This window comes from Buteo buteo, chromosome 3, assembly GCF_964188355.1.
Source record: "Buteo buteo chromosome 3, bButBut1.hap1.1, whole genome shotgun sequence".
Lineage (NCBI taxonomy): Eukaryota > Metazoa > Chordata > Aves > Accipitriformes > Accipitridae > Buteo > Buteo buteo.
The window spans coordinates 58,183,996-58,210,379 of record NC_134173.1 but is presented as its reverse complement, the minus strand read 5'-3'; the positions used below and the strand labels follow the sequence as shown (position 1 = coordinate 58,210,379).

The 26,384-nt window shown below is 36.6% G+C and overlaps 1 protein-coding gene across 11 annotated transcripts in view; it reads right to left on the bottom strand.

Annotated features, from left to right (window-relative positions):
* Positions 1–380: 380 nt before the first annotated feature.
* Positions 381–26,384, bottom strand: part of OXR1 (oxidation resistance 1) — a 299,313-nt gene continuing 273,309 nt past the window's right edge. For 4 of the 11 annotated variants that reach the window (XM_075023813.1, XM_075023807.1, XM_075023809.1 and 1 more), the window contains 6 exons: positions 15,217–15,297; positions 11,704–11,829; positions 10,825–10,977; positions 4,344–4,439; positions 3,698–3,771; positions 382–2,917 (listed from right to left, as the gene is read on the bottom strand). In XM_075023813.1, coding sequence (XP_074879914.1) covers positions 2,782–2,917; positions 3,698–3,771; positions 4,344–4,439; positions 10,825–10,977; positions 11,704–11,829; positions 15,217–15,297 — 666 coding nt within the window. In that variant the 3' untranslated portion in view covers positions 382–2,781. Of the gene's footprint in view, positions 2,918–3,697; positions 3,772–4,343; positions 4,440–10,824; positions 10,978–11,703; positions 11,830–15,216; positions 15,298–23,314; positions 23,511–26,384 lie in introns of those variants that run through there. The other 7 variants (XM_075023814.1, XM_075023806.1, XM_075023811.1 and 4 more) reach the window with 7 other exon arrangements.

The following is a 26,384-nucleotide window of genomic DNA, read 5'->3' as shown; positions in this document are numbered from 1 at the left end:
ACATCAAGTTAGTCAATGAATACATCTGAGTACTGTATGCTGAGACACAGTCTTCTGGCACCAAACTCTTTCAAAATGTAGCTCATGAAGTCGTCAGCATATGTCAAACCTCAACTCTTTACAATCATAGAAGCAAACCTTGCCAGGAAAGATGGAAAGGAATTATACTGCAGAAAATTCATACTGAATTGAAGGCAGGAGGTACATCAAGACAGTGCCTTTGATCTCATCTATACAGTCTTTTATGTGTGTCATACAGAAGTTAAACCATACCTTTGGTTAACAAAATTCACGGTCTTTCATTAACAGACATGCATTACTCCCTGTAGACCCTTTACACAGCTGGTCACCTCACTAAGTGTTACTACAGTCATTTATACTTTAACTCAAATGTCTTTCTGTTCCTTAACTAATTTAGCATTTATACAAGTGTGATTGCTACTGTACTGCTTACTATACTGTTCTTGATTTCCACTTTTTTTTCCCCATGTGCCCTTCCAAGACTGGTCCAATACTCAGAGACATTCACCTACTGAATATTTTCTCATTTTATGTAATTCCTCAAAGTATAATTATTTATAAAATTCTTCACAGTAGAATTTTAAATCTAAACCAGGCTTTATTTGCAATACGAGCTTCGGATAGAGACTAAGCACTTAGATTACCCTTGGTGACAAAACCCATTAATTCAAGATGCTTTCCCCCCCGCCCTTCAAAATGGCTGAAGACAGCATATTTCACTTTCACCGCTTCCCACTGGGTTTTCAAAAGCCAAAAATTCCAAAAAGGATGAGCAAATGCATCCTATATATTCAGTAATTAAATGAACAGCAATAATCTGCATTTGTGCTTCTAAGTAAACTCCAACTTCTAAATAAACTCCAACTCAAATTTATTTTTACATATATTTAGATTTATTTGCTATACATCACTGTGACCTTAGAGTACTTAAAATCCATTACAGGATTCTTTTATTGTTGTAATAATCAGTCTTAACTCCACAAAGACAATAATACTGCTGTGGAAGACCAAAGGGGAGAAAAGCCATTTCAATTTATTTACAATTCCTTATTTTGTAAACATTCAGTCTACACATTGTACTAAGTTCTAGTAAGGATAAAGAGCTATACATAGAGACAGGAAACAAAGCCCTGTATTTCTATTCATATTGAGCATTAGCATATTATAGATGAAACATCTGCCCTTTCTCATTACCATAGCAGTAAGCTGTCTTCAAATAAGTTTTTAGAACTTTCCAGAGATGTAAATATTTTGAAATAATATACAACTACATCTACTTAAGCCAACCCATTTGGCTTTTATTCCATTTCTAGAATAATTTAAAGTGCTATAAGCAACCCGTCAATCGACACTTTTCTATAATAACAAAACTACTTTAAACATTAATTTACAAGATAATATACAATGTTCATCTGAAATAGCTGAAATTTCAGCACAAAGTCATTCACTGTCACACTTAACAGCAATTTTTTTGTTTTGTTTTTTTTTGGTTTTTTTTTTTTTTTTTTTTTTTTTTTTTGCAGAACATAGAATAAAAGCTTTGAAACAAAGAGTTTTGTTGAGCTGTTATTGCCACAATGGCTTATCAATTTTCCTACAAAAGTGGACAAGAGCTACTGGAACTGTATTCTAGCCTGTCATTTTTTTTGAGGTCACATGACAGTAAGTTTGCATATTCCACAAGTCTACTGAATTACAATATTGTCTACCTATAGTACATTATCTCATTTTAATCAGAGCTGGTGCTAACTGTAAATTTACAACATAGACCCACTCAAAAACATCACAACTATTTTTTTCTTTGGACAGGAATAAGCTATATTCTTGGAGTTGATGTGCTACACGGCTACAACAGTATAACAGTATATATCTGACACTTTATGTTGAAGAAAGATGCATCTGTTTCTGTACTTTTAATGCCCTACTATAGCTACAAATTGTTCACCAAGTTTTGCTTGCTTTAGCCTTTTAATTTTGTGGAACTATCATAGTCTTACCTTCCCTTGCTATTTTATAAGTCCTTGCCACGTAGCTCAATATTGTCAGTATTTGTCCCAAACCTGCAGACCATTAACAGCATGTGCAAAACACTCTTTAATACAATCAGCATGCAGCTAGAACACATATTAACAGACTTTTTTCTAAACATGAACAATAAACAAGACAAGTGGCACTGTTGACTTTGGATATCTTCTAACTTCACCATATGTGTACTGGTATGTGTTAAGAAGGAATGCTAGGCTTCTCATCTATTTGTGGCACCATATGAATTAACCCATCATTGGTCCAGACCAATCTCTGCAGTACTGCTGCCAAATACCCACACGCAGCTTTCTTCTTATATAGGTTCACAGAGGGCAACTTCATTCATAGACATAATTTGAATACAAAAATAATAACCTATATTCAATGAAGCAGCCCCCTAGCAGGATTGCAGAAAGGTGTGTGTGGGAAACCTGGGAGGCAACTGTAATAAATATAAGAAAATTTTGTAGGCTGCAAGGCTCAAAGTAACTAATGTTAATTTTCAGTCCACATGTCCCATTTTGTAAAAGTGTCTACAGCTTAGAAAAAGTAGGACAGTATATTACAGATGTGAGAGCATGAAAAAAAGTCTGCTATTTAAAAATAACTAAAAAAAAACACCTTACCAAAAAAATCAGAAAGGTAAAATGGTGCATTATATTGCTCCTAGGGATTTTTGAGCTGCACTGATTCATGTCAGGTTTGGGACAATACCCTGTAGAAGTAGTTAAATACTCATTCAAAAGCCCATATTTCTATGTCTTGAATAATGAAGTCTTCTCTCTTAGAAAGTGTATGATTCCCAAACGTTTTACATGAATGACTTCTTCCATGGTAGAGATCACCATCGAGCCAAAGAGCAAACTCCCCTCTGCAAGACAGACAATGTATTAAAGCAAAAGACTGAGGGAGTAAGCATTAACCTTACGAATGCATTTTTCATTCAGAATTCAGGAACGAGGAGGAATTATAGAATTCTTTTTCAACACAAGTACCTTATAGCTGTTGATAAATTTGAAGCTGCAACAATTTATTTTTTTTTACTAGTTATTATTAATTTGCGAATATCCTTCTTTCAGATATTCTGAAATAAAAAGCTAACCAGAATTCCTCAGTTTTCAGTCCCTTCCATTTGTATTAAGAAAAAGGCATAACAATACTCTTATATGTGAGGAGAATGCTGATAACAAACAAGGGAAACATCCTAGAAGCTTATGCACTTGCATGGCGGGGCGGGGGGGGAATGGGTGAGACAATGTATAATTTCTGAAGACACTGGCATATCTTGGGATGGTACAGTTTCAATTCAAGCCTCTTCTAGTTACACATAATTTTCATATTTACATACCTTCAGAATCATAGTATCTTGTGTCCATTCTGAATATACCAAGACACACATGCAAGTAAAGAATGCAAGGCATCATAACCTTGCAGGGCTGAAACTTGATGCCACACTATGCTGAAGACAAACCTCCTGTTTAAGTTTCCTCCACATAGGAAGCCTAATACCTGACATATTAAATCTTTCTTGGCTGGTAACTGTTGAGTCCTGAGCTATCAAACTGAAATAAATTCCAAACTTTCTTTTCAAAGGTGTGCAGACACACATACTTTCAACAGACTCTAATGACAAAAAGAAATTATGACTTACCCTCCTCCACCAAAAGCAAGGGAGTCCATGTCTCCTTTAATGAAGAACATGTTGTCTCCTGTCCATTTGAAAACCTAATAAAAAAACAAACAAAACTGACTAGCAAGTTAAAGCTTTTCATTTGGGTGGAAGGGAAACTAAACATCAGTAAAGACAGACTATGGATAGCTAGAGGCCAATTTAATGAAGTTACCAAGTTTACACAGAAAATTCAGGGAACAGATATATGCAGATAAAAATTCTCTGGTTTATACTATTTAAAATAAGACCATTCCAAAATAGGTCTCCTTTGAGCACTGAAACTTCTACATAATGAAAAATACCAAGAAAATATGCTTAGGTTAGATGATATGCCCTTTAAAAGGATGTAGTTTGTGAATTTTCAGACAGACACCTGGCAGAATTTAGCCTAGTAGAAAAATCTTCAGCACAATGAAACAGTCAGGTTGAATATGTTTTCCACTATGCAAACACTACCAATTTACTGTGCACTTACAGATTCCGTGGAAAAACTAGTATGATGACATTTTGGGGGCCAACTCCTAGAATTTTTCAGATTATTTACTGTTAGATTTATTCAGTAAGTATTTTAAGATAATGCACGTGTGGGAAAAAAGCAAAAGCATACAAAGTTACTACTACTTACCTCAAAATCTGGAGAAAAAGTAAACATGAAGGTCTCCCCAGTGCCATAAAAGCCATCGCTCACTTTAAATGGTTCAGATGCTAGTGCACCAAAAACCTGTAAGCAAAAATATGCAAGAGAAAATACTTAAGAAAAACTACACAGCATCTGAGAATCTCTAATGATAGTAACTGATAAACAAATCAGGTTGTAATTGTTGCCAGATTTGGAATTCACTACAGGATAAGCCTTACGCAGTATCACGGTTCCAAGTGCATAGACTGAGATTTGGTATGATGCTTTGTGGTACAATAAAAAAAAAAAAAAAAAACCAAAACGTAAGAGTACTCTCTCTCAATAAAAAATGAACACAGTAAAAAAAAAAATCAAAGGGATAAAAACTAAACTCATGAAATTCTCAGAAACAATGTATGTATTTTTAAAATTTCAGATGGAATGGTTCTGCTCCTTCATACGTACCTCCTCTTCTGCTTTAACCAGGTTATTTTCAGCAAGTTCCTAGCTGTAACTGAGTTGTTATTTTTCATGTAATCTATTAATTCCAATCCAAATAACAGGTAAGCACTGTTTACCTGTCTTACAACAGAGACAGATTTTAACTAAGCCTTTGCTGCATAGTAAAAGTATTTATAATTTTCAGGAATAAGACTATTACAACAGTAGTTAAAAAGGTCTAAGGACGGATTATTGGGTTTTTAAGTCTGATTAAAAGTAACATCAATTCCTCTGGAACTAGAACCACCCCCTACCCCCGCACAATTATGCAAAATCAACTGTACCCCATGAAGTACAACCCTCCCAAAATCAGTATTACTGTTGTTAGTAAGAAGCTGGTTTCAACATCTGCAAAAGCAGAGTGGATGCAAGTACTAAAGCACTCCACTAGCACCCTCTCATTTGTCTGTATGAGAAAGAAAAAAGACAAAATGAAGTTTCTGTGGTTTTATTCACATTAAATAGTGAGTTTGAGAAGCATGGGACTGATGAGAGCAAGACATTAAAGCTAGTGTCCTGACACGGATTATGTTCAGGATATAAAGTAGATACTATTTTCTTCTGCCCATCCTAAGAAACTCCTTGGCCATAGGTAGGTTTTCCAAGCATTCCTTTCCACGTTGAGCTCTATAGTAGCTGTTAACAAACACAAGATTAGTTAAGCATGAACTCCTGATCAGGAACTCAAGGATTATATACAGCTATCAAGCATCTAATAAAGGCTGCCCCAGCTCAGTTTTGAGTTACCAGTTCAGAACAACCACTATTAGAAAATTCCTTATTTCTCAGGAATTTTATATGGTCCAGAAAGTTTCTTGTTCAGAAACTTCTAATTGAAATAGAAGATAGCAAGACTGAAAGAAGAGTCACAAAGAAAAAATATGCTCATTATGAAACAAAATATCTCCCTGCCCTCACTACACAATCTTCCATTGACTAGTTATGAGAAAAAAAAATGCTAGTCTTCTAAAGGGTATCAGGGATAATTTTCTTCAACTATCCTGATAATGCACATTGGACTGTGTGTTAAGTCTAACAGTACAATCATGCCAACAGCAGATGTTTTGAAATCTTTTTGCTGAACTCAAACACTAATCTTTTGCAATAAACTTTTAATAACTGTGAAAAAAGTATACACGATAGCAAACAAAATTAATTTGATGTCGGTAGTACTGCACATTTTAGAAGTCACTGTTGAGACCTCATTGTTACAGAGAAGAGAGGTAGGACTAACATACCGAACTTCCTTTAAGTAGTTAATAACTACAGAAGTTTCTTCATATTATTACTAATTTATTTATATATATTATGTATCTTTTAAGAACAAAATATCACTAAACTAACAAGATACTTTACTCCTGTAAAACTGTTCCTTTACTTAAGTGAAGAGAATTACCTCTGAGCATACATGTGACCAACATTTACACTCTAAAATCTGATTCTCTAGAGGAATTTTTAAACTTACTTGATAAGGTGATGAAATAAAGTATCACAGTCAGCTAAAGATGCTCACTTTCAGAGAACTCTATCATTTTCAGATGCATTGTTAAACAGCAAATTCAGTCTAAAAGCTTGAAGTTCCATGAACTGAGATGCAAGTTTCTGTACCTCTGTTTTAATGCAAGCTCACAAGAAAACTAGCCCAAACCTTTTTTTTGCACAGATATTTATTTAATTCAACATATAGGATCAAACACTGGCAAGACATTTCTCTGTTACCCCGTCGTCTAAGTGACAAGAATAGGCTTAAGAGAGAAAGAAACTACCATTTATGTTTTGCCTTCCGGTGAAGTCAGACCAAATTAGACCAAAATGAAGGACTACTTTAAAGAAGAAATGTTTGTTTTCCTGTTATTTTCCAGAAGGCTTTTTTGTTTGGCCTTTTTTTTTTTTCTTCCTGTGTGTTTTGGTTGGGTTTTTTTTGTTGTTTTTTAAGGTAGGCTTGAAATGAGTCCCCAGCTTTTTACACTTATCTTTTTTTAGCCCATTACTAGTTAGATGGCCTCATGGGTCAGAGAAAGTTCCAAGTGAGAGCTGACCAAGTATAACATCCAACACAGGATTTGCAGTAAATCATGCACACAGAATATTAAATGATCATATAGTCAAATAGCAGCAACAATAGTTTAAAAAAAAATAATCAGAGAAGTCCATCTGGCATGATAGGTGAAGTCCATCTGGCAGGATAGGTGAGGAAGTGCTTATTAGAACAACAATATGGGGTGGGGCAGGGGGAGAGGAAAATGAAATTAGGAATTAAGTAGATCTGAACATTGTTATTTGACATTTGTGGAAAATCAGCTGGCTTAAACCCAATCACACTCATTTAGCCTAGTGCTACAAAGACATGCAAAGTGTTCTCTTTCCCCACAATTTGTGAAGGACTTAAAACTTACATTATAGACAAGGCAGTTAAAATTGCTGTTTGATTTCAGTTTTAAATTAATGGATGCAATAGTTGTCCTATTAGAAAGAATACTAATTCTAAAATCCTTTTTCTAAAAATAGGCTTGGCTCAGCTGAAATATGTTTTAAGTGAGAAGACTTCACAGAGTGATTCAGATTAGATGATCACATTTTAGATTGATAGTAGTCAATCATTCTAAACTGGTACTTTGGGTATTGCTCAGAAGTCTCTGTAAGTAAAGGCTGGGATAGGGATTCTTCTATGCATGTTCTACTTAGTTTTGGCTAAAGGCTTTTAATGACTTAATTCTTTAGTAAATCAGGTCTTCCATCAGAACTTTAAGAATTATTGGTTCATTGTCCTTCAAAGACAATGGACTAAATATCAAAGCCTTAGATACTAGATATTTGATTATACTAATCCTCAAGTTTCTATCAATTGAGTTGTTTAGCAACATGACATTCTTTTAGGGTTTTATTTGGTTATTTCAGTGTCACAAAAACAATTATCTCCAGCCCTGATTTCACGCATATTTTCTGCAACAGTAGAATTCAAACTTCAAGACAGTATTTCATTTTTTACCTGATCTTTATTACCGGTCCTTTGAGAAGTGATGGCTATAGGGTTTCTGCATGAGATTAGATTTTTGTGTCTAGTTGTTAGGGTGAGTACCTAAAATTCCCAAGTTCTAGGTTCTGTCTCACACTTTTGCATTATATAAAATACAATCTGAAGAATGACTTATAAAACTAGACAGTCCTTGGGGTGGTTAACTGCATTAATTTCACTTTTAGACCACCACTTGTTTAGTGACTCATGTTCAGGAATTAGGTGTTAATTTCTTTTTAAATGGCTGTCAGAGTAGACATCAGAGCTTGGTATCTTCACTAACAGAAGCACCTACCAGTAGATAGAATGTCCATAACAACTGTAATGTAGATATCTATAAATTTCTTGGGCACCTTTATTAGAGGATCTCCTAGAATTGACTACAGCAGGCAATTTAGGTGGCTTCAGATTCCAACTTTCAACTAGACAATGTTCAGCTTTTACACAAATAAAACTTTAGTTTGTGAAAGCTGAGTGTTTTGGCTGGGTTGTTTTTTTACAGCCCTTGAAGTAAAATTGCTAATTCATTTTATAAAGAAATCAAGATTGGAGAACATTTTGGAAAAAAAAAACCCAGGGTGAGGCTTAGCAGCCTCTAAAAAACAATATTATGAAAAGTTACAAGGTACACTTGCTCCTTACTCAACTTAATGTCAACATCAGATAAAGGCTGTCTTCATAAACATGGACATCAAAGAACAGGGTCTCAGTGGAAATAGCCCAGGAAATAAATTAATTCTAGTTTGAAGGAAAAGTACCTCAACAGAGGATAAGACAAACCCAGTATCTATCATAAACATAGAAGCTACAAAGTGGGCAGAACAAAGAATGCCAAAAAAGGACTGAGGAGGTACACTCAGCAAATGGCAAGGAACTATCTGGTCATAATTCTGTCGTTCTTCAAAAAGGCTGAATCTCATTTGGGATCTTCTCTGGACTAAATAGCTTAGAAAACAGGCAGTGATCTTGGAGCATAAAATATGAAGACACGCGGTTTCTCTTAAAACACATTCTGGAAGGGCATAAATAGTATTTATCTTAGCATGTTGCTAGTAAACTATTTCTGGATACACTCTCCTTTAATAAAAGCACTCAGATTCTTTTTCAGTCATGGAAAGCAGTTTTATAGGACTATCTGCCAGGAAGCTACAAGATATTAAAGACAAATTAACCGCTTTCAAAAAATCAATACCTTCCTTAAAAAATGGATGACCCTGTTTAATTACCATCAAAGGGCATAGTAGGCTACCATTGTCTTACTTTTCATGATTGCAGATCCATGATCAAGAGGAGAAAAACTCTACACTGAATTTCCATAGGTTTTGAATACAAAGATAGTGTAAAATTAATTTTCTGCTGTCAAACGCAAAGACATTTACCATTAATAGCTTGAGAGACAGAACTACTGAAAACAACACTCTCACTACATTGGTGAAGGACTGAGCATGTAAAACTTGTCTGAAACTTTCCTTCTATAGCATATGTTGCTTGCTGCATACACATGGTTTTCACTCACTCTTGTGTGCAACCTAGGTAAGATCTGGCATACACTGTGAAAGATAAGTTCAGTGGCTACTTGACCCAAAAGTCCAAGCAACACTTTCATACATGTTCCTGGACATCAGCCTGTAAGTTGAGATTTGTCACACACACACAAAAAAAAAAAAAAAAAAAAAAAAAAAATTGACTTGTCTACGAATTAATTCCCTGTTTTGGTTCAGCAACCATGACACTTTTTGAAAATGCAAGTTGAGATATTCATATATGGAAGGTCATCTGAATACTTTCAGCAACAGAACAATACTACGTGTTGGTGGCAAGACAGCCCTTATCAGAAAAGGGACATTTTCTTTCTGGGCCAGATAATCAGGTACTAGGAAGTAGGTATCTTACAAATTAATCTTGAGAAGTTAGTATGGAAATCAGAGAAAGGAAGTTACCAAAGTACATTTGAAGAGGCTGATGGATCTGTTGAGACATCTCAAGTCTGTTGAATAGTTTTTATCTTCAATACTAAAAAGTAAATGAAGAGAAGTTCCCTTTTAAAGAACTTCTGGGAAAGAGTGCTCTACTAGCAGAGATTTAGAAGGGATTTTTCTTTTTAAGGGATCCCTGAGTCAGAAAACAGAAGGAAAAAACAAGCTGTAACTTGAATTAGGAAAACATACCCTTCATTTACAGTTTTCAGACCTCCCTGAATGATATGAGGTGATATGAGCCCATGCTTCCTGAAAATAAAAACTGGTTACCAAAGTGGGACAGATAAATGAAGTAAATACTACAGATTTTGCAGTGGTTCTATCAATTCTTCATGACAGTGGTAACTTGCTTCCATGACAGAGCACAGAAGTTTCAGAAAGAAAGAATCAAAGTCTCATGCTGCCTGTAATTTTACCTGCTATTAGAATATTCAAGAGAGGATGTTTGCTATTCAAATGGTGAGATGTGATCCACTTTCTGGAATTCATATCCCAGTCAAAGGAGAATAGAGCACAGCTAGAGAGACTCAAGGAACAAAAATTCATTATGCAGCAAAGATCCTGCAGCCCTCCAATGAGAGATGTTGGCTGCAGCCAAAGAATGTACCCAGAAGCATTGGCTGCAGCTGGCAATGACATTCCAACTGAACAAGGTCTTCCCGAATCAGAAAGTTTTAGAGACTATTTCTTGTGCTTTAAGTGCATTTAAAAAAGAATACTAAAAGTAAATTCAGTAATTGGGTATTACAAGACTCATGCATTGTGACAGTCAACTTGTGTTATTGAAGAATTTCCTAGAAATGTAGTATGTCAGAGGATTGCTTGACAGTGAAAACATGTTTTTAAAAGCATCTACGTAATTACCAAGGGGAAAACCAGCTTGATACACACAATTTTGTCTCCCATGATGGACTAAAGTGTCAGCTATTCCTTTATGCTCCTCAAACACTTTTTTGATGGGTCCCCTACCTCCACACAAACATTTTCCTACCTGTCCATCACTGTCCTTGATAACCAACAGCACAGGTGTGTCTAATCCCAGCATAGTTCGATACAAAGTCTTCAAGCTCATGCCATGCTTTGCAGTACTGTAGACAAGAGTCCATGGATAGCCAATGGTCCGTGGTGGAAGAGACTTTGTGAGCTGTGAACAAGATAACAACCATCCTCTTATTTAATACAGTTTTTACTATTTTTAAGAATATATTACATATAAATGGAAGCTGATTATGTTGTTCTGAACTACAAGTGGCCTTATAAGCTAGTTTAAAACTTCAGACCAACTGTAAAGTTTCACATGCATATTTTCTATCCCTAGTCTCTCAAGCAGGTTTCTTCTCCTAGCTCTACCAGTGACCTGCAGGAGAAGAATGATTTACCAACCAAAGAACATGTGTTTGGTAAGGTCTCCAAGAGATTTATCTAAAGACAGTAAAACCACAGTTATTCTTGCATAACAATACTATGTCTCAGTACTGGGGAACTAGATCACTCAAGTCAACAGGTAACAAGCTGAATGGTAAAGGATGCTTGCTCTCCTGTTCCTGGGCCTTTGAACATGATCAGCCTTGATCCAAACCTTCAATAAACACATTTAATGAGGTGACTTTGGACTAGACAGCAAGAACTGCAGTGAAAGCCAAGCTGTTTTCAAGAAAGAATGAAATAAGGGCAGAGACACAGACCAGTGTTGTCATGGTGTATTGAAAGTTATATTAAGAAAAAAAGCAACATTTTAGCTATGAATTTTGTTGTGCTTATGCATTTAATATCATACAAGGTCTTCTTACTGATGTGTTTTACACTATGGTCATAGCATTTGTGATACATTAATGTACAATACTAAAAAATGACATATATAAGTTAATACCTTTTCAATTTGTTCTGGCTGTAGTAATTCACTGGGATCGCTAAGATTTGGCCGGAATGCTTCAGGCTCCAGGTCTGTTTTGATATTTGTTGCCTGTTTTGAATTGATATCTTCTCTTGTTGTTATCTACAAAAAGAACAACAAGAAAATAAGTATTCACAATTCTATTAGCAGGAAGGATAAACTTTGCAGGTTTAAAATCATGCAGTTACTATTTACTGTTATGCAATTCCTTCAAAAGTTAAGAAATCCATTAGATTTGATCTGACCAAGATTTCCACTGCATCCAATAGCAAGCCGGTACTCAACTATATACTAACAATGAATTACACAGACACCTACTCAAAAGAAAGCTATGGTTTTATGCTAAAAAAAATTAAAAAAAGAAAAAAAAAAGAGTCCTCATATACAGCTGAAGGACTTCAAATGCTTTTCAGAGGTCAGCTTACACAGTGCTTACATTTTAATACTAACATAGCATTTACGTTAAATGTAATTAAAAAACCCAGACAGAAAAGGAACTGAAACTTTAACATGGACGTTTCTCAGTAGTTTCTTTTAGAGTACTTGTAAAAGCTTTCACATATACAGTAGACATGTGGAAAGACTGCTGTCAAGGACATTGAGTAAAGCATCTGAATGGAGCCCTAGGAATATTGCTGCTCCATAAGCTGATCTGCTGGAGTACTTAAGGGAATCAAAGAAAAAAGAACTGAGTGGGTGGGGAGGGGAAAGCAGCAGTAATACTTATGCTGCATAGTGAGCTTTGGGGTTTGGCAAAGATGCACTACGCATGAAGATCCTGTAGTAGTTTAAAATAACTGCCCCATATATCTACCCTATTGATCACCGTTTAGTGGAGGCCGCAGAAGGCCACAAAACTCCTCATCAGGTATCATAGTTCATGACAGCTTCTTACCCCAGTCCACATTCATTGGCACTTTCAAGCAAAAGTGCCACATGTTGAGAACTAGACTAGCTGAGACCCAAAAAGGTTTCCTTCTATAACTCTTGCTGCAGGGATAGTTAAAACTTGCTGTGGGGATAGTGAAGTCTGACAGAGGAGTAGGACAAAGTGAAGGATGTTAGTAACTTAAGCCACTGCAGCAAGACTTATGACAATGTTGAGGGATTTACTGAAGAAAAAAATCTTAACAAGAATGAGTGCATCTGAATAATTTATCAGCCTGAACCAAGTTTTACTGCAAGTCAAACTGTCCAAATTATTCAAAGCCTGAATCCTGAGAATTTCAAGAAAATACCTACCAAAACCCTCTGCCAGAACAAGAACCAGTGTTTGCCACATACCTCATACTCTAAACATACAGGACACGATTATGGCATTTCACATACCACCAAGATAAATTTTGCTAAGCTTTTGCGAAGAGAGCTTTCTTAGTTAACAAAAGAAAACCCATACCAAAGAAAACTCTGAAATACAGATAAGACTATTTAAACAAATACAGCCACCTGAGCTGAAAAAAAGGATATCCCTTTCCTCTCCACAAGAATTATGGAAAAAGTTACTACCTCAAACTCCTTGTTACTTAAAAATAGGCTTATAAAGTTGAAGTATCAAAGTATATTCATACAGTAACTTAATTACAATATTAATTCTTTACTCAAGAAAAGGTACGCTTAAAGAAAGTATCAAGCAAGCAAAAAGCTCAAGCCTTCCATTTTTCAATGGAAGGTAACAAGCAATTCCAATGTAAACTATGCACTAAATTCCATATCACAACAAAAAAAAAGTATATGCATTCATCCATGCAGCTTCATGTACAAAAAGATGACCTACAGACTGCATTATAGAGTGCTATCTATAAAACATGTTATTTGGCAATCCAACTCTTTTCCACCTTAAATGCCTTTCATCCATCATATACCACTGCTTCAACTCCATAAATGTTCAGCACTGTTCAAGTGTACAGCAGAAAGCTTATTCATTTTGTTATTCTTTAATTCTGATTAAAGTGCACCATGCAAAACATGAATAATTTGGATTGAAGGGGGGGAGTGGGTTGAGGTTTTGGGTTTGGGTTTTTTTTTTGTTTGGTTTTTGTTGTTGTTGTTGGATTTTTCTGCCTTTTTAAATTATTCTTACACTAAAGAAACCTTCTTCTAGGAAGAACACTGCTTTATAGAAGTGGACAAAGATGTGTCTGTTCAAAGGTATTTGTTTGACAGAATGCAGTGTAGGTTTGAAACTTGCAAATTTATTTCCCACTAAACTTTGACAGAGCAGACTGACCTGTAGTCGGATTCCAGGGGCTTCTGAGATTAGTAACTGCCATGCAGTCTACACACAAACACTTATATGGCCTCAGAGAAGACAGTTTATAGTCTCCAGCCCATCACACCAGGTTTTTCAAGTCAGTCTAAACCCTGAGTTTGGGCATTCCAGGTGAAAGGTATTTGGAAAGAGCTCTTGCACTTCCAGGATATTAATACAAGGATTCTCCACGACCACTTGCCAGAAAGAGAACTGTTTTATTCTCAAGTGGGAATGAAAATTTTTTTTTCAAAATTTCTTATTTTTCCATAGAAGTAGAACTGCAGCTTTTGGGTTCATACTCATTATTGCTTTATGTAACCGTACTACTTACAAAACATTTTAAAGCAATTAATTACTGATTATTAAATAAACAGGAGTAAAAGAGCTAAGAAAATGGTTTTTTATGTGTAATTACATAACAGGTGAAAAAAAAAACCCAAGATCAAAGTAAAAAAACAGAACTGAAACGTTTTAGTTTCAGCAGCCAATTATTACAGGAAGACAAAATACTCAATACTTCTAACGAGTGCTGAGCTATGCCTTCCATCAGTAAGTTATGTATGATGTACACAGCAGCTAACAATTTTATAACTGTCAAAGAACTAAGAAACACCTAAAGAGAATGCAAATACCAGTTTAAGTCCATATCAGTAAACTTTCAAAAATCTGAAGTACTGTTTTCGAAGTATTGCTTTTGGAACAGACAGCTCCGTTATCAGCTCCATGTGTATGACCTTTGCTGTATCGAACTGCCTCAGTCACCTGCTTGCATAATGGGAAAAATACTTACCTATTCCACAGAAGCTGTGAAGCTTCATACTTGCCAAGTACTGCGAGATTCTTGATGAAAGATTCCTATATAAAATTAAACACCCATGCAACAAGGTTTAGGATTCTTCACCTGGTTTGCATTCTTTTTAGGAAAGCTTCCACCTAATGCAACACACCAGTCTAAAGTGGAAGTTAAAACACATCACTCCAAAACAAGCAGTACCGAGAACAAATTTTCAAATTCTGACAGAAAATTCCTGTTTGAAAGTAATAATTCCATCATAAAATTACTGATCCCATCATAGCATTGCACAATTAAATAGATCCAAAACAGAGGAATTTTCTGCTGGATCCTTGTAGTGCGCAAGACAAACCCACCCGGGTGTGGGACTTGCCCTGATCAAAGACACTACAAAGAAAGATGTTTTAGTATCTGGAGATGGGGTTTAAACTACTGAAGAGGGCACCTGGAGACGTCTGCAGAGTGTGCGCAGTTCTTCGCTATTTAGAGCATCGATCCTGCGGTGATACTCAGCCACTGACACTACCTGAATATGGAGACAGGAAGACAATAATTCCACTGACAGTTGAAGAAAAGTAAAAAGGTAAGAAAGAAAAAAAGGTGGAGGAGAGTTATGAAGGTAAAATGTGCAATGATAACAAACAAACAAGAAGTGCTAGAAGATGTTTGTTTCTGCAAGGACAATGCACATGTAGGTGACTTTAGACGTATGAGTAGACACAGCAAAATTACAAATTAAACACTCATGGCACTAGCATTCAGATATATCTCACTGCTCTAGGATGAATATAGAACTGATAAAGGAGTGCATAAAATTACCAGTATCAGGATGCTAAATGAGAAGTCAATCTGAGTTGCATGCCTTAACTCAAACTCTTCCACCCAAAGTCCTCTCAAACACTCTTTACACCCAGATTAATGAATCCTGTGAACCTGGTTTGCTTTCCCAGATAGACCAGAAGCAAACCTCAGGCTTCTCAGTAGGTTCTGACTCTTCTATCTGGCAGTGAAGATACAGTTAAAGTCAAGGTAGCAGGACTAAAGTTTAATAACTCCCCAATACTACCTTACAATATCTTTATCCTAGACTTTCTATTCACCTCCAAAGCTTCAGGAGCTGCTCATCTGTCAACACATTCACTCCAAATGGCACCTCTACTTTGGCAGGAGGTGTACAGCCAGGAAGCCTTTAGTCAGAAAGCTCTAGGACATGCTGCTCTGGTGCAACAAGCTGGCTAAAGGACTACAACAGTCATTTTGATGTAACTACAGCCAATAATGTGATTTTGAGAACAACTCAAAATCATCATTTGTATGAAAGCAGCTTAAAACAGCTGGTGGAGAGATTAAATGGATGTCCCATGTAGTAAGAGTGTATTAAAAACTTCTAGAGCCTACCACAGTGCAAAGGCAGATAACCACAAGTCCAGCAGCTCCCCATCTACCTGCCCCTACTACAAGGAGTTTGGCCAGATACTCGCCACTGTCCTGAGTACAGAGCCCACAGTCATGCATGACTGGCTCTTGAGCAGCGATGGTTCACTCTACCCCATGCAACTGCAAGGCAAGGAAAAAGGAATACTTGTGACATCCAGTTTTATTACTGAATAATCAGTAATTACTAGCACTCAATTTTTTTCCACCATTTTCTACTGTTCTCTTAAAAATATCAAGAAAACTGTTGTAAATTGTATTGCTTTGTGCATTCTCAGAGTCAAGCAGCTATATGCAGAGCTTTAACAGTATTCCACCCAAGCATGTAAGTGATAGTGTAGTTTTATCCTTTTATTTCCTATGACAGTCCACTGCAAATTACGTTGTTCACACCACCAACACCTTATGAATGTAATCCTGAAAAGCAATAATGTGAGGACCCTTTAGCCTTGATGCTTCTTTAAGCTCAGCCCCTATCACAAGAGGCAGGAGTTAACTTACAATGGGCCATAAATGTGTGGATACTTAAGGAGATTCTTGAAAACAAAACAAAACAAACCCTAAACAAAAAAAAAACCAAAACAAAAAAACCCCCACCAAACCCAAACACTCATCATCCCCAACACCATTATATAGTTGCTGTTTCACATACTGGAATGGAGACAGTTTTATAGGCAATGCCATCTTGCCTTCACCCTGTCAAACACATACTCTATCACCGTCCCACACCTGGGAACTGCTTATTAACCCTTTTGGTGGGTGATCAAGATCTGACACACCTTTTCATATGCCGTGGGGGTGCCTGCATCCTCAGAACAGCGTGCATAAGGTGTTCTGATAAATTTCTTACCCAAAAGAAACATGAATACTTTTCCAAGTATGTACACAATAATAGCTCCTTGGCATCCTGAACCTGTTGCACACTGTCACATCACAACTTTACATCTGTTTTGTGAACAAAAGCCTGCATAGTGGCAGACCATTGGTATGCAATGGCAAACATCATAAATAGCATGTCATAGAATGTCAAACTATCAAGAGAAAAATTAAGGGCAAGGAATCCACCCTCTCAAACCCAGTGCTTGTTTTAAGCATGCAGTCCATACTAAATTCTGTGAGTAAACCACAAGACAAACCGTCTCAAGGTCATCCACTCATCACTGAACTAGGCTTTATATGAGTACATTAAGATACCTCAACAGTGCAGCTACTGTACCTGACCTTCTATAAAATGCTTACAGTTTAGGTCAACATGCTTTACTTTTGCTTTGCAGTAGACAAGATTATGTACTTCAAGATTTGTAGCTCAATTAATCATAAAGTCATTTATGTCTAAGCCTACTGGCAACTACCTTCTACAATTTCATTCAGGAATTGATTTGAGATGTATCTTGAAAACAGCTAGCATTTTGTCCCTGGCAAGGCTGGAGAGGGCTGTTTTGAAATATTAGTAGTATCATTAGTTAGAAGTTTATTCTGTTTTATAACCTGGTTTAATTCATAGTCTGCTTATGCTGTTTCCTTTTCCATCAAGATTTCTTCATTTTCCTTCTTTGTAGTCATATTAATCCTCTACTCTATTTCACCAAGCTACATAAACCAGTGATTTTCCTCCCTTCCTTCCCTGCCCCTATGTCAGCTGTTTGTTCTCCTGATCACTCCAGGAGCTACTTTCTACCTCGATTTCACTTTGAGCTTTCATTCTTTAGCACAGAACTTCATTAGTTTTTTCACCCAGCATTAGGAATACCTGCAAAGCAAGGTCTTTCATTCATGAAAGACAAATGCAGTTTTGTATGCATCATACTGGACTGTGGTTTTCAGTACAGAATGTTTCTTTGTAATAAAATTCTTTCATTTTTGGGCAGGTAGCAGTGGATGCCATTTATCTGTATTTCACCAAGGCTTTTGATTCTATCTTATGGTAGCCTTACAGTCAAATCAGTTATGTATCAAATGCGTGAAGAACAAGGCTGAAAAACTAGCTGAAATGACATGGGATATATCCTTGGAGATCTAATAATACCTGCTCTATTCATAATAGCAACATTGATGAGAAAACATGGGATGAGTCATATGACTCTTGTAGCTTGAATGCCTTTGAGATTGACTCTCCAGACCATGCATATGTGAGTTAACCACTTAGCAGAACACACAACAGTTTTAATATTTAATGCAATAAGTCAAATTGAGGGTTTGGATACTAATGATTCAACCAATCAAGAGGCTTAGGATTCTCCTTTTGGAAAAACTCATGTTTCTAAACCTCGTTTTTCTGAAAGTATGTCAGAGTACCTAACTCTTGCAACTTATGCTGGCATACACAGTGAGCAAAACAGAAATCAAAATTCCTAATATGGAATTTTTTTGTCCTTCAACAATACACATGAAAATGCAGTTACAATTGTTTGAATGTCCATGAAGGACAGTTTGCCATGCAGATGGTGACACATCAGCCCTTTCAGACACTGGTCATATCAGTCTGTTATATGCAGGTGTAGACATGAAAACTGCTTACGCCAGCGAGGCATTCCTCTGCCAGCTTAAAGCCACGAGTGACCAACACACACACACCTAATGCATGTTTGCTAACAGGGCAGTGTAACTGCCACCCTCAAACCAAGAACACCAAAACTTTCACAGTTAACAAGTAGCTGAAACTGTCTCCTTAGAGAAAGGGAGGATCTTATCAGAGCTGAACATTGCTTCTGAAAGATAAGAAAGGAGATTGTGTAGCGGTATAAGTGGTTCTCTTCAACATGTTATTTATACCCTCAATTAACTGAATATGAAATAAAAAGCAAATATTAAGAAAGAGAATGCGAGCTGAACAATTTTACTTTGAATCTTAATACATCTGTGTAAAGTCAGGTGAAGCTTCAGGAACGTTATTTCTTGAGAGTCAAAAAAAAAATTTCACCTTTAAAGTTCCAGGATATTTAATTGAAAAAAAATGAATGCCAATGTAATTTTCTTAGGCCATTTACAAAGTTACTGTGAAATATCAGTCCATCTCCAATTCATCAGTAAATGGGGAGGGGGAAGAAAGGATCAAACCCTTTCTAAAGGCTGTAAATATCTTCCGATGAAAATAAAAAGGTGCATTTGTGAACTGAATGCTGTTAAGAATATTTTGAGAGAAAACACTAACTATTTTTCAGACAAATTTTGTTTCCTCCCAAAATGTTAGACACTGCTTGAGAGAAAAGAATATCAAAGAAGCAGTCTTTACCATCACAAATACGATTATCTGGGACATATTGATTACACTACAATAATGCATTAATACATGAGGTTTACCATATCTGATAAACGGTTTTAAGGTATCGTTCTGAAAAAAACCTAAGACTAATTTAATTTGATTAATTTTTAATGAGTATGGCTGCAAAGCTAACCATTTCCTGTCTCGTGTGGTTTTCTGCCAATTCAGCTCCCTGTCACTCTACTGGTGACAAGGAAAGGAAGGTACAAGAGCTCGCCATTTTAAGCAGAGGAAAGGGACTGGAGAGTCATAGCAGTCCCCTGAATTGGCTGGCACTGTGGTTCTTTCTCTCTTTCAATACCTTTGAAACTGGCCATCTTGGAACTGTATGGCACACCAAGGTGTTCTCCAGAGCAGGGACAGAAGAGTTGAGTATGTTACATGATAGCAACATTCTCCCTGTGATCAGTATTGTCTCCCCAGCAGGATGGACTGTTGAATATCTGCCTCAAAGTGCTCTAAGCCCACAGCAACTGCACCAAGCCATAATTAACATATACCAAAGACAAATTAAAACATCTGCAATAACCAGAATTAATAAATGAACTTGAGAAGAAAGCAATCAAAGCCTGCAGCACACAAAGTGTGACAGCGAGTCCAGAAACCTTTATAACAAGCTTTTTTTCAAGATATGAAAAATCACTATTTTGAGAGATATGATAAAGCCATCAAGAGAACTAAATTTACATAGGAAACATTAAACAAAGTTTAGGATGATTGTGCAGAGAACTAAGAATTAGATTTATGAAAATTACCTTCTTAAAGAAGCAAGTCAGGCAACTTAACTCACTTTGTCCAAAGAAAAAAAGATCTGTAGCGACATCACCAATAAAACCCAGCTCTCTTGCAAAACAATTTAAGGAAGTTTCAGCACTAGCAAGCAGAGAAACCAGAGGTTCAGTGTGTCTGGTGCCTGACCTCAAGCTGCCACTCCAGGAGAAGACAGGCTGAACAAGGTTACATCTCAGTTCTGATAGTGCATGCAGAGATCCTCTCAGGCATGACAAAGTGCCATACATGCTTAGAAGTAGGTAACAATCACAGCCCAGTATGGAAACATTTGTCTCTTCCTTAATCAGAAAAAGGATCAACTAAGATCAATTTCGGATTGCACAGACCATTAAAAACATACAGAGAAAACACAAGCCTCTACTACTCATTTGTTTTCCTTCAGCTTATAATCGACCTTCTCAAATGTTCATCTGCTACTGTATTTTGACAGCATTTGTAGAGAGGCCTAGTATTTCACAATTATAAAAAATGTAAACAATGTAACACCTCATAATTAAATGGAAGATCTAGTCGAGGCATGATGCATAAAACCCCTAATTATTTAGGACAGTGGGTATGGCAAATAACTGCCATCAAGGAAAGGTTCTAGGCTTAGTGATCAGTGTAAGAAAGTACTGGATTGCACTCTACTTTTTTATTTTTTAAAGATACTCAGATCATCAGTTCACTCTGTTACTCCAAAACAAAATTCAGTATGGAAAGCTGACTTTAAAAAGATCTTTGTAGCAAGCAGTATTATCGGATTGATGCAGCCTTACAGTTCTGACATCCATAGGGATGAAATACTAAATTCTCATCTTTCCCATATAAGCCCCTATTATTATATCTCCATAATAGCCAAACTACAGCCATTAGCTTACCAACTACTGTTAACCAATAAATCAAGAACCTCAGAAGTCATGCAAGTCTCAAATCATTCAAGCTATTAAAACCGACACCACTTGAATTCCCTTTGCATAATATCTTAAGAATACAAAAGCCAAAGGTAAGTTTTCATTGGTTTTGTCACCTTTGGCTATGCTGCCTATCGAAGCTCTGCAAAACATTCCAACAAGCATTCCCACAGAAGGCAATCCACCTTTTGTTCTCTTGCATTGTCTGATGTCTTTCATCTAAAGTGCTTTGACAGAAAGAATGGTTGCCTGCATTTTTGACATTCTAGAAACTTACTGGCATCTCTTGTGTTGCAGTACAATAAAGAGACACAGTAAATACCAAACAGATTTACTAAAACAAGTGGGAAGCCAACATTACTGGCTTTTTGAAGGGGAAGCATAATGTGTTGGTTAGTCACCAAAATTTTGATTTCTTATCCTGGAAAAGTATCAAACCCCTACAATGCTCAGCTCAAGTTTACTCTATCACAGTGAAAATAACAAAGGCCTTTCAAGTAAATAATCCAGGGTGATTTAGTCGCTTCAAGCAAGCATTCTTGTTTTATTATATCACTCTATTTGGTCCAGCAATTATGTTATTTCATGTCAGGAGGGTTTTCATCCAAATTTCAGAACAACCACTAATGAAACATTTAGTCGAAAACCTGTATTTCATATATGCTGCCAGTCTCTTTAATGCTTCCCACTTCGTCTTGCATAACAAAGAAGTAATGGTACCAATACTCTTTCCCTCTTTTGTATAAGAAGGTTATACTTGCACATTAGCTTTATGATCATTCATTGAAGGAAAAAAAAACCCCAACTTCAAGAATAGAGCATGTCTTGTTGACATAGCAACATTTTAAAAATATTCCCATCTGTAGATACTTCTATACTCTTTTTTCTGATTTGACTTGTTTTACACATTAAAATAACCCGTTCTCTACTTCTCTCACAGCAGAGAAGATTCTCATACAGTCGTCTTCAGTTCAACCTCTTCTCAAGAGCTGATACCTATTGCTTTTATTAGCATAGTTGGACTCTGGCTAAAACAAAGTGTTGGTCCTAAGGGAAATAATTGTAACAATCGATACTACTACTTTTTTAATTAGCTGGGCAAGATCTATCTATGTATCTACATATATAGATATATTTAAAGAAAACATTCTTGGTAAACTTCAGATACCTTTTACACTGCTACAGGGTACGCTCAAATGACATTTGAGTTAATTTGGGAATTGCATCTTGATTCTACGTTCCATTGCCACAGAGGAAAATTAAGAGCCTATTATTTTAAAAATATTTTGTTAGTTAGGAACACACGTTTACAAAACAAGTTGTTGTCACATGAGATTTTCATATTCTGCAAGTAGCCTGGCTACAAATAAAGATCAAAATAAACCCCAAAGTCAACAGCACCTCCAAAATTATGCACCAAAATGCAGAAATCTAACTCTTAAAAAGATGGTAAAAAGCCTGTCACAGGCAGAGTCTGAATGAAAAATATCTTCCAGATCTACCAGCTGGTAAAAGCATAAGAATTACATTGTCAAGATCACTTCCTCCCTATCCCCAAGGTGTTACTGTTTTGCAAGTCTCACCGAGAACCATTTCCTTTACATACTACTACAAATACAAGCCTTTTTGGGGAAAACAACACTGAAAAAACAATACAGTTACTTTCATAAATCTAATAAACTGTAAAAACAGTGTTATTGGTCTCCCCCTTCATTATAAATGTGAGAGTGGGACTACAGCAGACTCATTTCCATCCATTTAGAAGTATTATCAGACCTTCATATGGTTGAATGACTTCTGAAAAGGTTTAATCAAATGGTAGCTTAGGAGATTTACACTTTTCTAATTAAATACCAGTGCAAACTACTGTTCACAGTATTTAGCTATAAATCACATTTTTGCTGGAAAAAAAAATAGCATTACTCCAAAAGGAAAAAAACCCAAACATTTTAAACCTGCTGAACCCCTTAATGCTCAAAGTAGTTTTTCTTATCTAATGCCAATGTAATACCAGCAATTAGGTTATGCACCTAAAAGTAATGAAAATTTGTGACTTAGCATCCTGTTTACACATTCAAAATTTAAACTTCCAGAAACTGTCTCTGCACCACAACATTACAGGAATGCAATAACAGAAATGAACATACTACACTGAAAATTACCAGAGCATATTTATGATTAACTGGCTGATGCTTTCTTCCCTTCTTCCCATACCAGAGACGAGACATTTCCCTTCTAAAACCAAAATGAGACTAAAAAAAGAAATAAAAATTAAAATAATAATTAAAAAAATTCATTCAAGGCTGTTTAAAAGCATTCTCTGTACCTGCTGTCAGTTCCAGGCACAGGCAGAGACCCACGACGGTGACAGAATAGTTTGCTAGACACACACATTTGACTGACATGGCAGGGAACAAATGAACGAGTGTACAGTAGGGGGATGTATCGCAAATGATGACGGTACAGAAGAAGAAAGGTTTCCTGTATTCAAGTGTGGTTGCAGAGCACTAGTTTGTTAAAAAGGCTAAAATATTTAAAGACACAGAAAACTTTTTAGATTTTTTTTATACAATACTGAAGTATACAAAAAAAATCCCCAAGAACTGCTTGCAATATTCTGTTACACTATAATTGTTCATAAACAAGTTCTAATGGTAACAAACTTGCGCTCAATATTAAAATAATAGTTTGTGTTACTTATGTTGACAACCGTATATAAACCCTGTCAGTTATTTCTTACGAGTCCAGAACCAGTTAAAAGAGTGGTGAGTGAAGTTTTTTTAAAAATATTCTTTTTAAAAAAGGTCTTAAAGCATTCGGGAACTGTTAGCTTCACAGTATTTTCGGTTTTGTAAGCAACAAGAAGAAAATTAATCCTTTTGTCTATAAGCTAAACTTGCTGTATGGGTTAAATGCTAGTCCCAACAATAAAGTATTTTTGGAATCATGATTTAATTTCTTTTCTTCTTAAGGAAGGATGTTTATTTAAACCAGTGTGTGCAGCAGTAATACACAGAGCAATGCTTTGAGAATTTCCTTGTAGTAGCACTTATGGGGCTTTTTTTTTTTCCCCTCCATCCTCTGAAAACATCCAGTGCTTTGAGTCCTGGGTAAAAGTATTAAATAGGCCAGGGCGGTGGCAGGCAGCATCACAACAACATTAAAACATTGCTCACTCATGCTGTTGTACTGTGATCTAAAAGCCAAGATGCCCAAGCAGAGAAAACCAGTACCACAACTTGTACTTACTTGTACACTGCAGACTGTGCACTGAATGCCTCACCTTGCACTAGTATCTAACTCAACATAATTCAGATAGATTTTACTAAAAAGGAAAACATTTCATCCTTCTCGGGAGCTGGTAACTCTAAAAATCAATTTGTTCCCATTTATGAAAATTATTAAGGTGGCAAGTAAGAACATTTTTATCACTGGGACATTGAGAGCTAGGGTTTAGGAAACTCAAATATATAATATTACACTAGATACACAGTCAAATGGTGTAATATTTAAACAATAAACCATACGCCCGTTTATTTGATTTTTTTTTTTAATAATAAGCAAGCTTATACTGATGTAAAACAAGAACAGAAAAATGGACAGCCTTAGAACTGTTTCAAATGAGGCGATTACAATCGATATAAAAAAATAAGATGAGCCACAAGCTTCCCCCCTGCCCCGAGTCTGGCAAATCTTGAAAGAATGGAGAGTATGCAGAAAAACTATTTCAAACTATCTCTAGACATGCACATTCTAAGCGAAAAAGCAAAAGCTAGCCCCACAACACCCGCCCCCACAGCCCATTTTAGCAGTCTTTTTTCCCCTCCCCCCACTTTTTCCCCCCTCAGAAAAAACAAATTCGTCCCTAACACTAGCCAACACCCTGTTTCTCCAAAACTAGGGGAGAAAGAAAAGAATCTGGGCCATGAGGCAATTTTTTATTCCAGAGCATTTAATCTTAAACGATTCAAACAACTTACTTGGATGTTTTTAGCTTCTCTCTAGATAAAACCGGCTCCTCGCACAGCTTCTCCAAAGGATTTTAAAAACTTGCCCAAAAGAAAAGGGAGCAATAAAGTTCTTGGACGTGACAACTCACTTTTTCACTTAGTTACAGTTGCAAAGTTAAAGGGGAATAAACGCACCCGTGACTCTGTCAGACCTCCTGCCAGCCTGTTTTGATGTTTGGACTGGCAGCGGCAGCAGCGGCAGCAGGAGCAGCGGCGGCAGCAGCAGCAGCAGCAGCAGCAGCAGCAGCAGCAGCGCCCGCAGGCGGCAGCTGCCCCGCAGCTGGGAACATCTGCTGGAGGGGGAGGGCGGCGGGGGAGCCAGCGGGGCAGGAGAGCCCCAGCACCACCACGGAACGCTGCCGCCCTCCAAGTGGCAAAAGCCTTCTCTTGTGACCGACCTCCACCCCAGCCCTTTAACAGTCTTTTTTCCGAACTGGTGGAAGATCTATTTCTATCAGCCAAAGAAGCCCACACAAGAAGCTTGATCCCAGGAGCCTCCCTTAATAAAAGATAAATAAAAGAAACTGTCCTTTCGTGCATTTGTGGGTTATACTACTGATCTGAATCAGAACCTCATATCTTGTCACTAATTAATATATGCCTTGCCATAAAGAGTTCTTAATTAAAAAGATTCCGGAGAGGAGTATCGGCTCAGACCCAACACGTGTGCAGACCACCACCAAACACTTAAGAGCATCCACCCATTTGCTACCTAGACAACAGAGCAAACTAAAATGTATCTAATTACACTGGATGATAATCTTGTTACTGTCATTCTTAGTTTGTAATCAAGCTAAATATCTCTACACAATCAATGTTGGAGGCAGAAGCCCACAGTCCTTTCAGTAACTGTTACTCACAATGTAGTTTCTTCTAATAAACTAATCTGCCTTAAAAAATATTAAAGTAGCAGCAGAGAAAAAGGAGAGTGCCAACAAATACAGGTACAACTTATGAAATGTCTTATTTCCACTCCAAATCAATTATCTGGTTTACACCTTTTGCCATACCAGATTTAAAGTTATCTGCTGACAAGATCTCGTAACCCTGAAACAGGATAGTTAAGTACACTAACTCTCTCTAAACTTGAGCAGGAAGACTGGATGCCGGATGTGAAAGAACATCTTCGCAGTTTGATTAGATGGTATTACTCTGTTTCTAGTAGCTAACACAATGTCCCGATACCACAGCAATAGAAGAGTTGTGATGTTGAATTCTACAA